Below are 15,939 nucleotides of genomic sequence, written 5' to 3'. Positions count from 1 at the left end.
CACTTTAGGCCTCAGGAGTTCATTTCATAACAATATAATTGGATTCTGGCCTTTTTTTTTTTTTTTTTTAAAGTAAATTCTGTTTTCTCAATTGAGAAAATATTAGTATTTTCCACAAGGAGACACAAATTCAGCATGGTGATGGTTAAGTTGTATAAAGGGAGCTGTAGGTCTGGATGGGCTGACAGATGAATTTGACAAGCTTATGTATCATTCCTTCATCCAGGAACAGCAGAACACTTCCAGCTTCCATGAATAGCTTTAGTTTATGCTGGTTGAAAGTCAGGCCATTCTTGTGAGGGTTTGGGGGAAGTTTCTATTGTTGGCATTAAATGTCATACTTAGTTCACACACAAAACCACCATAAAGCATAATTTTAGATGATTGTTCATATGAATAAAATATGTTGTGGTTGTGTATACATGAATACACTTCAAACAAATGGAGCATCTAAATATTGACATCACAGGATCAGTTTTTAAATGGGGACTCTCCTTAATAGTTGTATTTTTAGGTATGTCAATTTTTTCTTTAATTGAAGTTAGTGGACACACAATGTTACATCGGTGTCAGGTGTAAAACATAGCAATTCGACAAGTCTACATGCTAGGCTAGGCTCACCGGCATGTAGCTCTCACCTGTCACCGTGCAATGCTCTTACAATACCACTGACTCCATTCTCCGTGCTGTCCCTTTTATTCCTGTGATTCCCGTGACTTATTCATTCCATAACTAAAGCTGTACCTCCCTCTCCCCTTTATCCATTTTTTCCATCTCCCTACCCTCCTCCCCTTACATATATCAATTTTTAAGAATAAATCTATTTTTTTAAAAAAGATTATTTTCCCAATTAAAATTTGGAAGGAAAACGATTATGTGGCAATAGGCTTCCCACCTGTGGGTGCCTCCAGCGGACACACTAGCAGTAAGTATCTCTAAGGACAGGGAGTGTGTTTTCAAAACTTAGCATAGAAAAAAAAAAAAAAAAAAAAAAAAAAAACAACTTAGCATAGGTTCTAGGCATCCTAGGCACTCAGAAAGCATTTATTTCATGCAAGCGAAGGGAAGAAAGAATAGAGTGGAAGGCAGGGCACCTGAACGCAGCCGGATGGTTATACACTCCTCGGAGGGAGACTGCTTTCGCAGCCAGTACTGACGGAATCAATCAATGGAGTGGAATAAATAGAATAAATGAAAGCGGTCTTAAAGTAACATGGGGTTTCGGCAGCCACCCTGAGTCCCAAATATTTTTAGAATAGTACGTTCTGATGAGCTCTCCCTTTATTTCAGTAACCACCGCTGTTGACAGAATAATGGCATACTCTCTTTGTTCCAGAATGAACAAACTGAGAGGCTCAGTCATCCGATTAAAGGCACAAATGACTTCAGTAGTACCTAGAATAGGTCTGGAGTCTCCAAAACCCCATCTCATCTTTCTGCTTAGCGGAGAAGACATGGAGACACATCAGTCCTCCTCTTCTCTCAGGAGGCCTGAGAGAACCTCCTGGGTTCAGGAGGTAGGTGCGAGCATTCTCTCATGCATGTGGCTTCTTGCTCTTTACATTTATTCTGTATTGTAGTTCCACTATTTTCGGGGCTGCGCTAGATCTGTCTGATGTATTGGTTATACCCCAAATTTCATTTTCAGTGTTACACTGATATTGTCAAAGTTGAAGTAGATGGCCCCCATTTCATACCAGCCCAGCTGAGAACTATTTTTGCCTTGACCCCTAACATAAGTGGGATCCAATAGTGTGTAATGACGCACTTCACGTGAGCTCATCGTTCTTTCTTGAAGGGACCACTCCTTGGTCACAAACACTGCCTCTTTGGTGTTTATGCATTAATCATTTGCTTCATTTTGTTGGGGGCATTTGTGGACAAACCCAGTTTATGGATAGTAAAAGCATAAAAAACTTCAATTCACATTCTATAAATGTTTCTCAAAGCCATTTTACCAAAACAGTTATAAATCTAGAGCTCGAGGAAAGGAGGGAATTTAACACATTTATATGTTCTGCTTTTCTTTTTGGTTTGGTTACCCAGACGTCTTGGACCATGCAGGAATTCCAAAGGTTACTAAATAAAGAGACATTATTTTTAGTCTTGCAAAATAGCTTTTAAATGCATAGTGGACAGACAGGAGCATTGTCTTGAAATAAACGTGATTTTTGTTAGTTAAACGGATGATTGTGAAAACTTAACCCATAATATACTAAAATGTAGAGAACGTATATGCACTTCTACACACATCTATTGAGAGACACATTTATTGAATCCTCATTACCTGCCTTGGACTAAACTAGGTATAAACAATATGTTCTTTTATTTCACACTTCAAATAATCCTTTATCTTGTAGATAGCCTTATTTCCATTTTACAGATGAAGAAACCTAAGATTGGAGGGAATTTAAGTCACTTGCTCTATTCACACAGCTAGTTAAGAGAGGGAGTGGGGAGAGGCTCTGCCCATGTGTAATGTGAATTAGAAACTTGGCAATGGCACTTCAGAAACTTCTGTCAACTTCTAAGTCATTCAACAACATATTTTCTAATGTCTTTTTAAAAACTCTACATTTTAAAGGGAGTCACATTTACTTACAACTTATGGTTATTCCAAGTTCCACACTGTGCTTCTTAGGGAGCTTCACATGAAATGTCCCACTACTTGGGATGACAGACTCTGGAATTTCAAAACAGAGAAGAGAGGATGTTTGTAGGCGACCAGGAAGCATGGAGCACCAGTCAATGAAACTGTGTCAGGAATTCTTGTATCATGAACATCTGGAGTTAAAGTTGAAGGAACTAAAGGAAGGCAAATGCCTATAAAATCCTGGTAAGTAATGCTTCTGGTGAAGAAAAGATGTCCTGCCCCAAGGCAGCTGTGTTTTTTTTCATGGCAACACCTGAGCTCAGTATTAGTGAGGTGTCATTTGGGCAACCTTTGGGCCAAATTGACCTGGAATGCAAGTTACAGAAACAGATTCCATTCATGCATATCTGCATTCATTCATTTGCCAGAGGGAGAGCACAAGCAGGGGGAGCTGCAGGCAGACGGAGAAGCAGGCTCTCTGTCTCCCGAGCAGGGAGCCCGATATGGGGCTCAATCCCAGGACCCTGGGATCACAACCTGAGCTGAAGGCAGACACCTAACCCACTGAGCCACCCAGGTGTCCCACAAATACAGATTCCTGAATCATCCAGATCTACAGGATCAGAATTTCTGAAGATAAAACCTAGAAATGAGCATTTTAAGTATGTTCTCCAGATGATTCTTAGGCACACCAACATTTAAGAACCACAGGTCTGGTTATCTTCTTTTTTCCTCTTCAGCCATGTTTCCCCAGAGTTAACCTATTCTGCAATACTTTGTCTTCAACTGTTGTTTGAAGGTAGTTGGGGAATTAGGTTTGATGTTGTTAGGTCCGTGATCAAAGGAGCGAGACTGATACAAAGGGAAGGTCAAGCAAAGCTATATTTCGTGCCAAGGATCGAGAATCAAACCAACCATTTGGGGCCACCTCTTACACAGAGAGAGCGAGCGATCCCCAGCCTCACAAACTAACTTTTATAGAGCAAAGGCCATGTGGTTGAGCCCGGCCACACACAGGTGGCCAATGAGATCGTAACACACAGACAAAGCTGCCCAGTCATGCTAGGCCACGCACGGGTGGCCAACTGAATTACAATTCACCCCATAGAAGCTATTTGAACTAGCCTATCACCTTGGTCAGAATTGGTGCCCAGAAGGTGGGGCCCACACTCCTTGGTAGCTAGGGAGACAGTATGTGCGCCCCCACTGATTGGATGTCTCCCACCTGGCCCGACTCATCCCTGCATTCCGGCTCTGTTATCTCCACCTGACCTGACCCACCCTTGTATTTGGGCTCTGTTATCAGGGACTGGTCGACCACATTTTACTGGTTTCCTGGACTTGCTTTTAGGGAAGTTCCCCTGGTGGGGGCCAGGGTCAGTTTAAGTTTTACTGCATAAACAACAAAATCACTGTTTAATGATATGAAATTGCTCTGGCTAAGTAAGCCCTTACAATGTGATGGTTGTTGATTTGGGGGGCTAGGGAGGTGCCTTAATTTGTACTGTAAATAGTGAAAACAAGAGTGTAGAAACAAGAGGTAGAAACAAGAGTGATGCTCAAAGTATTTCTCAACCTTTCAGACCGGATGCTGCCTTCGGGGTTGGAACACAGGACCCCAGGAGGCCCCAATTGCCCTCTAATTTCTGGATCCTGGGAGCTCCAGGAGGTCCCAGGGAGGAGCAAGAGGGCAGGGGGCACTGGAACAGGGTGAAGGTGGGCTCAGACACTGGCCAAGCACTTCTGGGGTAATAACTAACATTGCTGCAATAGAAAGAGAACCAGCGTGCCCTGGTTGAAACATGACGGTGGATGGAGCTAAGTTGATTTTACTAAGGCTTGACCAGTATTTGAGAAAAGAAAGAACTGCTACAAATTCTTAAGTATACTCTTCTTCAAATTCCTTTAACAGTCTGGGAAACCTTCAATTAGAGATAAGGTTAAAAAGAAAATATATTCTAAAGAGATAACATCTATTCACACTAAGCTGCTAATGACTGTAATCTTTTCTGGAAGGTTTTGGAAAGGGGTGGAAGGAGCAGACAGGGGAGGCCTGTGGGATGGGGAGCTCAACTATTTTTACTGCTTTATTGTGCTCAATGCTAGCTCCCCAGTCTACACAGCAGGGATTGACTACAACTATGGGGCCCCTGGTTCAATTTGCAAATCCCATATTTAACACATTTCCTGTCACTGCAAAGTATGGGTGAAAAGTTGGGTCGGCCTCATGGAAACAGAGCTGGAGTACTCCCTTCTTCTGCCTTAACTTGCTCTTCCAGGCCTTTTATTCTTTCCGGGGGGAAACGCAGGCAGTAAATCTTACAAGACCAGAATCTCATCTTCCAATTTTGCCACAGGCTATTAAGACTTCCAAGATTTGCCATAGGCTGTTAAACTGGAAAACACAATAAAAATTTGATTTCTCTGGGCCCTCCAGGCTTCTAGAATGCCACCTGTAAAAAAAAAAAAAAAAAAGGGAGGGGGGGTCCCCAGGCTGTCCCTCACAGTCCCAGCTGCTGTGCCCAGGAAAAGCAAATCTACCCTCTTGGGCCTGTTCTTTCCTTCCAGTGTTTTGCCCACTTCCCAAGAAAGCCAGGCAGGTTGCTGCTTCCCCCAGCCCCTCGCACTTGTCTTTCTTTTACTTTTAAAGTTTTTATTTAAGTTCCAGTTAGTTAACATACAGCATAATGTTAGTTTCAGGCGTACAATTTAGTGAGTCAACACCTGGTACTCACGACAAGTGCCCCCCGCCGCCCCAATCCCCTTCACCTACTTCCCTCATCCCCCCCACCCGCCTCCCCTCTGGTAACCATCAGTTTGGTCCCTACAGTGAAGAGGCTGTTTCCTAGTTTCTCTCTCTCTCTCTCTCTCTTTCCCACTTTCTTCATTTGTTTTGCTTCTTAAATTCCACACATGAGTGAAATCATATGGTATTTGTCTCTGACTGACTGAATTTCGCTTAGCACCTCCCACTCTTCCTAACTCTTCTGTGAGTGTCACAGACCGTGAGTAGATGTTTTTGGCTTTGCTGTTGTCCTCAGCTAACACTCTGATATACTGGAGAGGATCCATATAGATTTGTTTGTTTATTCATTAATAATTTGTACCCTTAGGCACCTGGGTGGCTCAGTCGGTTAAGCACCTGCTTTCAGCTCAGGTCATGATCCCAGAGACCTGGGACTGAGTCCCACACAGGGCTTCTTGCTCAGTGGGGAGCCTGTTCTCCCTCTGCCCCTTCCCCTGTGCCCCCCTCCCCGCTTGTGCTCTCCTCCTCTCTCTCTCTCTCTCTCACAAAAGTAAGTAAATAAAATCTTAAAAAAAAAAAAAAAATTGTACCCTTCCATTTCCCAATAGGACTTGAGATAGACAAAATTATTTCCCCTAACAGATGTCAAAAAGACTGGCTAGTTGGCTAGTTTTCTACACTGGTGTAGAAAAAGAAATGAGGTAAGTAACAACATGTAGGTGTGCTTGATTTCCTCATCTTGGAGGCTGCAGGTATCATAAATACTTACTTCCAAAATATTCCTCAAATCTGGGTCTTCCCTCCATCTCACCCCTAAGTCCTCTACATGCCTCCTTCTGGTAATGGAAGACTAATTGCCCCCTTCTTCCCACCCCTAAAGTAACAGTTTACAAATGTGGAATTAGCATGCAGACCGGGGGCAGAGAGGGCATTTGAAATGGCCCCATTTTGCCCATCTGCACCAACAGCTGCTCTGGGGAGAGAAGGGAAAAACAAGGAGAGGAGGAGCATGCTGAGGTCTTGGAGAGCGCCTGGACTTGGCCTTGAAAGCCCTCCTGTCTGGTTCTAGGCCTTCCTGGGGGCTATCCTGTCCTCCTGGGCTGTGAAACTCCTGTGTGCTTCCAGTAAATGCCCCCTCTCTATCTCATTTAGCTCGGGGCCTGTCTGTTGCTTGCAACTGAACCATCTCTGATGAACACACTGGTCTAGCAGAGGCAACGGGATAGGAGCTAAAAGCAGACCGCCTCCACGGAAGTGTTCATGGGAGTGTTAGGAATTTGATTACCCAGATAAAGCACACAAGTGGCCCATAAGTAAATGCATAAGAAGCTTTAGAGGCACAAACAGCTTCGCTCATTATGGAACTCATTTCATGTATGTTTGTTTTAGTGTTATGTGCTTTTTACCAAAATCCTCCGTGAAAGGGGAGGGGAGAATATGCATGCTTGTATGTATGTATACTTGTATTCCTATAGGTGTGTAACAGCTTGTTCATGACGCTATACAAATAAGATCTTGCAACCCTAAGGGCCAGGAATCATTGATCTAGAAGAGTTACCATAGCAACATTTTGCTTTTATACATTTTTAATGCAGGGAACCTTGACCAAGATTAACATTGTTAATGACACTGGAGGAGATGTTATCACTTCCCGGAAAACAGTAATGAATCATGTTTGACTACATAAGATTTGAAATATTCATAGTGATGAACAAATATCAACAAATGAATCTCTTTGATCAGCTGTGGCTTCATTTTAATCTTTAAATACCAACATGATTTATTTTATATTTGGTAATTTTTTCTTGCCTACACAGTTATTTGGTGGGTAAAGCAAAGGCATATGTAATTTGGTATTTCTTAACGAAATACTAGTAAAGAGGCAAAAAAGATGTTTGGAGAAACAATAGGTTGAGAGTAAGGAAATAGAATGTTTACTTTATTAGACTCCCATGTGATTATTTTGTGCTTCCCTCATTTTGCTTTATCTTTGTTAATACTATAATTAAAAACACATTTGGGTAAACAAAGGCGCCCTTCTTTCCAATTGGCCTGCTTTTTCTGCCTGAAGCATTCGTTGTTGGCACAGTAAGATAATCACTGCATCATAATTCATTAACCTGGACATTCTTGTGAGATTCGAAAAATTAAGAGGTTTTAAAGGGGGACGGTAAATGTAAATGCTTAATCCCTCCCCCAACTCAGAGGAAAACACTGGGGGCTCTAGTAATAATGACAAACATCATTTGACAGCATTTTCACTGGAACTTCTTTCCAAAACTAAACTGCATCTTTTCCAACAAAATAACATCAAAATGAACGCAGAATCTTCAAGTATTTATGATTTTTTAGACCCGTATTTAAAAGACAGTATTGAAAAAAGGCAAAATGTAAATTGTGCATATATTATGAGTATAGCTTTATAAAATTATATGTACGGTAAAGGAAATATTAATATATATTATTACATATTATTATATTAGACATATATAAATATATATGGTAAATATGTATGGTAAAGAAATATAAAAAAATTAAACTTTTGTTTTTTAGAGTGATGAGGCTATGAATCATTCCAGCTTTAAAAAGAATTCCGTAAATGTCATCACAGTGTTGTTTGTACAGTAGTACCCATTTAAAGAGAGATTTAGGCAAGAGTGTACTCGCAGTCAAGCTTTTTAAACATTCTCTGTATCACTTAAAATAGTTATAAAGTAGAAGTGGCTAATCTCTGAGATGAGTAGCTTGGGAATAAATATCTGGGTAAAATATACTTTTGAGGAAGAATTTTAGAAATAGGTAGCCCACGCCTGTACAATGAGGAGTGAATCCAGAAAGATAGGGCAGCCTTGAAATCGCTCATGCCCAGATATTTCCTACCAATGTTCCAAGTTCTCAAATGGCTAAAAAAAACCCTCTTTCTGATTCCAGCAGTTTCCAACAGATGCCAGTAGACTGGTAATGACTAGCTAGAGTGTTTTTTTGGAGATTCTGATGTTGTGTCTGGGCTCAGCAGGAGGATACTGAAATCAATTAGTGAGATCAGCCATGAACAAGGGAAGAGAGGATGATAGCATGGGAGCAGATTGTTTTCTGGCCCTAGTCTATATCATTTCCATCCATTTGAAATGGACTGAATTATGGAACAACCAGGGCAGGGGAGAAGACCTTAAGTCCCTTTTTTCCTGTCTCTTATTCAGGCAAGTTTGGTACTGAATAAAGTGAGTTTACTAGACATAGTTTCTATTTCTTAGGAGCCTAAACCAAGGATATTAAAGTATTTAATCAACAAATATTAAAGTATACATATATATTAAGAATGGGTTGAACAATGAATAAATATTGAGGATATACATAAAACAAAAATGCATTTATAGCACAAGTAAATACTTAGAGACTGCTTATGGAAGAGGTCAGATCGTGCTGGCCATTCATAATGGGAATGTTTCAAGTAAATGCTACCCAACCTCCTACAGTGGGCAGGATAGCCACCTCCCCTTGACAAACAATGACAGTAGAGCATAGGTTCAGAAACCCTGCTCTTTCATGCTGGAAACTGACATCTCTTTGAAGAGGCAGTGTAACATGGTATGAAAAAGACAGATACAAGTCAACAGATCTGGGATCTACTATTCACTTTGTTGTATGACCTTTAGTTTCCCCACCCAAACTTCAATTTCCCCATTTATAAATAAATGAAGGTATTGGATCGGAAGAGTCACTTCACCACTAATGTTGTGTGCTTGTAGAGGACATTCTGGGGCTTGCGGACAGCCTCCTTTGAAAACCATATCCTCACCACCATCTGACTGATTCGTACAGGGTCCATCTACCAGATTCCTGCTTGGCTGTGATGAACCAAATCTAAGAATTAGAAATTTGAACTGGATGGTCTTGGCAAAGATGGGGCAATCAAGTATACTCAAAAGTCAGAAAGAACTTGTGCAGAGACAAACAGAGCAGATATGCAGAAATATGCAGCACGGAGAGACCAGGAACCCTAGAGAAATAGTGGGTATGGGACCAGTTCTGGATGCAAACTGAAATTCCTGGTTCCAGTCCCTCAGGAGAGGTAACTGTACTTCATTCATTCATTCACCGCCTCTTGGCTGAGAGTCTCCTGCATTCCAAGCGCTATTCTAGGGCCTGGGATACATTCATGAACAGAAGGCACAAAGTCCCTGACAGCATAGATTTTTTTCTGCTGGAGAAGACAAGACAATAAATAAATCCACAATGTAACATCAGAGCATGAGAAAGGCTAAGAAGAACCATAAATCTGAGAAAGGGGACAAAGTGATAGATGGTGAGGGAATGATTCTCTGAACAAGTGATATTTGAGCAAAGACCTGAAGGAAGTGAGCAGACCACCTGAACATAGTGGGGAAGAGCTACAGGTGGGGGAAACTGCAGAGATCCTTTGATAGGATTGCATCTGCCGTGTCAAGAGCAGCTAGCTCATATTCCTTTCCTCATTCCAAGTCTCGCCCTCCTTGTGGGAGATTCCACGGTATGCAAGGTCTTTCTGTTACACTGCATTTCCAATTCTCAGACCTCTGGTTGACTAATATTCACCTCCACGCTATATCAGTTCAGCAGCCTGCTACCCTGAGCCTTTCTTGACCTCTGAAATCCTAAGCTCTAATATGCCACTTTGACTCAGTCTCCTGCCATTGGCTCCCTTCTCAACTTTCTCTTGGTAAGCCCATTTCTCTTCCAGAATACTCCTAGATTCTTCAGTCCTTCCTTTCTTCCCAGTCTATCATGTGGCTCCATTATTGACTTCCCCTCTGCAACCTGTGTCCAGTGGTTAGAGCATGGCCTTTGGAGCCAGAATGCCTGGGTGAAAATCCCAGCCCTACCAGTGACTATGTGGGCCTCAGTTTTCATAGTAATCATAGTAACCTCAGTAATCATAGTAACCTCCACTGCTGTTATAAGTGAGCTAATACACAGTGCTTAGAGGAGTGACATGTTATAGAGCAAGCATTTGATAAATATTATCGTGATTTCTGAGGTTGTCACCATATTTATTCATGTGCTCTTCCTGGAACAATTTGACCCACTGTGACTTTAGTTTTCTTCCTATTGTACCTTCTTCAGAAATCTCCATCTCTGGCTCAGTCTAACTGCCCACCACCTCTACTGGTATTCCTCAGTAGCTAAGGTCACCTGACCAAGAACTACTTGACCATACAGGTTGACAGGGCTATCCACTTGGAGCTTCTGGACTCTGCCTGGTCCACTGCGCAGCTTGAAAATTCCTTTACAGGAGTCTGGCTAGCTTTCTCACTCATTTCCCCATTAGGTATTCTAAACTATCACTCTCTTCAACTCCCCAAGATGCTGATCTTTTTACCTTCCATTGACAGTTCTTATATAAAACCCTAAACACAGATAAAAATGTACTTATATTTTCATATCCTTCTCTTTAAACTCACAAGAGGCAGCTGCCAACCTTCTGTCTTAGGCCTACCTATGTTCTAGATAACTTCTCCTCTCATCCCTTTAGGGGATGAGACCCACAAGGGGACCCATACTCATCAGTTATCTTTTTTCGCCTTCATTTACTTTAGGCCGCAAACATGTTCAGATCTCTCCAGTAGCAACAAAACAAAATACCTCCCCTCCGGACCCTGAAGCCCCCTCTATTGTTTATCCCATCTTTTTTCATCCACAGCTACACTTCCTAACATTGCCACATGTTCCCTAGGGCAAAACTGATTTTGATGAGAACCACTGGGTGGAGGATTAGGCGGTATAAAGGAGTGTCTAGTATGTAATGAAATGCTGGAGCAGTTCTAAAAAGAGAAGTCCACAGTGGCCTCCATCTTTTTTTATCCATTCACTGCATTTGTCTGGCCATACTCTGTTCCAAAACCCAGCTCCTTGGCAGAAAGCAAGCATAGCTTGTCTGTAGTTCTCTACCCTTTCCAAACCCCTCAGTTTACTAGTCTGACTTGGGCACCTCAGTTCCCTGAAACTACTCTGCAATGTGCTTTTTCCTAATTGCCACATACAGTGGACCCTTCCTGCCTTATACTACTTGAATTCTCTGAAACACCTTTATGCTCTTGACCATGACCTTGAAATTCTTGCTTTGGCTTCCAAAATGCTACCTTTTCTGGTTCTCCTTCCACTTCTCAGACTGCATCTTCATTATCTCCTTTGCTAGCATCCTTCCTCTTTCAATTTTAGTTTAATTTCTCAGGCAGAATCCCCTCCTTCCTGTCACTCGTTCCTTAGTGCTGGCCTGTATTCCAAAGACTTTATCAATCACTGACAGGTGGTCCCCCCTCAGGGCTGCTCTCTGGCCCAGACACCCCCTCCCATCCTAGGCTACAGGAGGGATTGTTGGAGGTCCCCTGGGCCCATCCTTTTACATTCCAGTGGCAACACACACTCAATAAGTCTGTTCTTATCTTGCAACAGTTCTTGCTCTTGTCTAATTGATTCTGAGCACTTGGAGGATATTAATCCTTTATATTTTCCCTTTAAATGATTTGAAGGTAACACAGTGCCTAGCATTTAGAGACTGGTGCTCGACAATTGCTTTTGAATTCAGGAAAGGATCTGCTTGTACTTTCCCCCCCTAGAATTAGCAGTGGATTTACCAATTCAGGTCTAAAATACAATTTGTTGTCATCCTCAAATTTCCATTCTTCAAGTCTTCCTCTCCTTAAAGTCATCACTATTTACTCAATCACTGACCCTTCCACCTCAGGAGTCATCCATGATCTTCCCTTTCTCTCATCTTCCATATTCATTCCATAAGCGAGGTCTGTGAGCCCTGCTTCAAGCCCTGTCCTAAATCTCACTCTTTGTCACTATCTCTAGCTCCATCACCTTGTCCAAGCTGCCATCATTGTTTACCTATCCCACCCCTGCAACTTCCTAACTAGGTTTCCTGCTTCTGTTATTGTCCCGTCTCATTTCAGCAGGATCTCTAACACATCCATCAGGATAGCCCACTACTGTCCATAAAACGCTCCATGATATCATTACACTTGGAATATAAATTCTTTATACCAAGGCACTGCATTAATTGGCCCCTTCTAATCTCTCTCGCCCCATCTCCAACATCAAATCTAATCCCCATTCCCAACTTCCTTATGCTACAGTAAGCGTCCCTCCTCACCTTTTTAAAGACTCATTTACTTACTTGAGAGAGTGTGTGTGAGCATGCACGCCCATGTGAGTGGGGGAGGGCCAGAGGGAGAGAGAGAATCTCAAGCTGATTCCCCACTAGTGTGGAGCCCAATGTGGGTCTTGATCCCATGACCATAAGATCACGACCTGAACTGAAATCTAGAGTCAGACACTTAACTGACTGAGCTACCCAGGCACCTCGGTAAGAGCCACCCAGCCAAACTTGAGCCGTTATTCTGGCTCAAGTCTTTTACACTGGCTGTTCCTTCTACCTGGAGTACTCTGCTCCCATATTTCCACAGAGCTGGCTCCTTTCCAACAGTCAAATCTCGGGTCAAATATAACTTCCTCCAAGAGTCATCCCATGAAAATAGCTCCCCTCAGTCATCCTCTAATTCCCCATTCTGCTTTATTTTCCTCAGAGCACTTATTATTGCTTACATTGATATTTGTTAACTTAAAAATCAACTTTCTGTACTACCACAAGCTTCACGAAGAAAGGGATTTTTTATCACTCCTTGTCTACTGTTTCATCTCCAGTGGACCCCCAGTGAACACTCAGAAAGTATTTGTTGGGATAATGCAATCTCTATGTCCAAAGGCACATCTTTAGTGATTGGTAAAGATTACTGGCTCTTCACTGTGTGAAGACAATTTTATTAAATAGAAATTGGCACCCACTTCTATAACCCACACACCTGTTAGCTACTGACAAGGATTCCCTTCCTGACCAAACTTACATCAGGCTCCTCTTCTCAACCAGGCCTTGTCTTTGGCCTAGTCCATGGCCTGCTTAGTCCCGTTTTAGTAAGAATCTTGTTCAGTCAGTTTATTGAGAATCTCTCCACCCTTGAGTAGAGAGTCAAATTCCTTATCTCCACACCCTCGATATCGAAGTAAGTTCCTGTTAGTTTCCATTCCATGACTCCCTCACCCTTCCCTGGCTTGGTGGCCTTACATTCCCAGCTGTCCTTATAGTTTTTGAACTTAAATTCAATTTCTCTTCCCTATCCAGGTCTTGATTTCTTTTGAAATAGTCCTGAAGAAAGCCTTCCTTGTTTTTAACAAGTGTCTGTTGCAGTTTTCTTTTTAACACTAGAGACCAAATATTTACCAACTGTGCTTGTATAAATCCACCTAATGAATTTTCATTGTTCACTACCAAACTTTCATATATTCTTTGCAAGGGTCAAAGAGAGGTTTTTCAGTCTGCGTGACAGAAGAATATGGCTTCTCTGGCATATAAGGACAAATCTGGAAGAATACAGGCTATGTGATTTTTTTTATCACCCGTATAGTAGCTATTACTTATTCATTTTGTCACATTTATTTTCAAGTGTTCTTATGGTGACACTTTAATGAATAGTACAAAAACAATGCTCAATACAAAATGACACCCCAAATCTCCTAAACAAAAACGTGTTTGGTATATAAAAAAATAGTTCCACTTCTACCACATAATCCATATAATTCACACACAGTCCACTGCCAATTCTGCAGCTGACTTGCGATTATATGATCATACCTGCGACATCAAACTCGATTTCCAGTGTGACCTTGCTTGTGATTGAAGAGTCTCGGAGGAGCTGGTTGGCTTCCTCAAAGGTGCTGTCTTCAGTCGGAATCCCATTAATGGCCATCACTCTGTCTCCGATCTGTAGCACCCCACATCTATATTTAGAACCACATGTTAGAGGTTGTAGACAGAGCAGGTAATTATCAGGTGGATGTTGCCAAATCTATTTTGTTTGATCCTTGTGAAATAGCATACCCATTTGGTTTTGTTTATTCAATGCTGTGGGCATCATATGAGGACAACTGCAAGGTCTTGCCCTCTTGCATTTGACGGCTACAAATGTGAGGGAGTCTCGATGTATCCCAGAGAAGTGATTCATAATTTAGCACTGTGGTATTCTTATAATCGGATCTGGACCAATATACAGTAATGGTGAATGTACAGTCCCCGCGCCGCAGAGAAATTATTATAATAAAGTCTGAACATCAGAGATGTTCTTTCCCTTTTAGTTAAGATGAACACCAGTCCCTGATGGACAAAAATCTGCCAGATAAAGGCATCTGTGCTCATTATTCTTCTCAAACCTTATCAAGAACATAAAATTTGATTGGTCGAACAGAGAGTTCATTACATCTTGCATTTCCTGCATTGAGCACTGTTCCATAATTTATTAGCTAGTCATAGATAGCCGGCACAAGAAATGCACAGAAAAAGATGCTGTGAAAGAGTGTCTTACCTCTCTGCTGGGCTGTCAGCTTCAATATAGGAAATCAGAGGTGGAGAAGAGAGCGTCTCCGTGGCAAACACACTGCCCTGCAGCTGGATCCCAAATCCTGTGACAGGATCTGCTGTCAGCACAACCTCTGTGGTTTCTGTGTGAACGACCTGCCCAGCCAAGCCCACTGTGCTGGAGGCTAATGACACTAGAGGAACGAACACAAAAAAATGACTTCGGGTTGAGGCAAGCACAAGGAATACTAGCATTTCTTTCTTTTCTTATTATTAGACAGAGAGAGAGAGAGAGAAAGGAAGGGGGAAGAGAGAGAGAGAATCTCAAGCAGGCTCCATGCCCAGCACAGAGTGGGATGCAGGGCTTGATCTCAAGACCCTGAGATCATGGCCTGAGCTGAAATCAAGAGTTGGATGCTTAACCAACTGAGCCACCCAGGCATCCCAGAATACAGCATTTCTGACACAGATCATGTCTTTGGTTTTTTTTTAAGATTTTATTTTTTTTATTTTGTTTGACAGACAGAGATTACAAGCAGGCAGAGAGAGAGAGAGGAGGAAGCAGGCTCCCTGCTGAGAAGAGAGCCTGATGCGGGGCTCGATCCCAGGACCCTGGGATCATGACCTGAGCCAAAGGTAGAGGCTTTAACCCATTGAGCCACCCAGGCGCCCCCCAGATCAGGTCTTTGAAGAAAAAAAAAAGCTCATTGGCAATGGCGGAGGTGATACTTTGGTCTTCTGGACAAAAATCTCATCAGAGCCGAACTAGATAAAGGAACCTCCTGGTATCTATCACATTTTAGTCAGAGTGTTACATACTCAGCCACATACTCAGCCCTGGTACCAGGGACAGTTGCAGGAGCTGGAGGCAGAGGACAGCTTTGGGACTGGGTATCTGGCTTTTGATCCTGGCTCCATCAGCAGGCAACCAGCTGTGTAACCTTGGGGGAAGGCATTAATTTCTTTCCTATGAAAAAAGAGTTGAGCTAACTGGTCTAATACGTTTTTCCCTTTATCCATTGGTGCCTAAGCTTTAAGGTTTTTTATAAACAATCTGACCTTCAGCTTTGAAGAAAAAGTCTGGCTCCTGGTGTGGTGAGGACGAGCTCGTCATCAACCTTATTCTAGTATGGGGTTGGCATGATGGAACGGTTGAAACTTTACATTTCTCCTTTCCCCCAGTTTAAGCTCTTTGGTCTTCATTCT

The 15,939-nt window shown here is 42.2% G+C and overlaps 1 protein-coding gene across 18 annotated transcripts in view; it reads right to left on the bottom strand.

Moving 5' to 3' along the window:
* Positions 1-15,939, bottom strand: part of GRIP1 (glutamate receptor interacting protein 1) — a 674,728-nt gene that overhangs the window by 64,574 nt on the left and 594,215 nt on the right. For all 18 annotated transcript variants that reach the window (XM_082740981.1, XM_082740983.1, XM_082740971.1 and 15 more), the window contains 3 exons: positions 14,741-14,927; positions 14,014-14,159; positions 2,603-2,683 (listed from right to left, as the gene is read on the bottom strand). In XM_082740981.1, the coding sequence (XP_082597107.1) occupies positions 2,603-2,683; positions 14,014-14,159; positions 14,741-14,927 (414 nt within the window). The remainder of the gene's footprint in view (positions 1-2,602; positions 2,684-14,013; positions 14,160-14,740; positions 14,928-15,939) is intronic.

The sequence above is a fragment of the Mustela nivalis genome, assembly GCF_964662115.1.
Source record: "Mustela nivalis genome assembly, chromosome: 7".
In the NCBI taxonomy this organism is placed as follows: domain Eukaryota; kingdom Metazoa; phylum Chordata; class Mammalia; order Carnivora; family Mustelidae; genus Mustela; species Mustela nivalis.
This window is presented reverse-complemented; position numbering and strand designations above follow the sequence as displayed.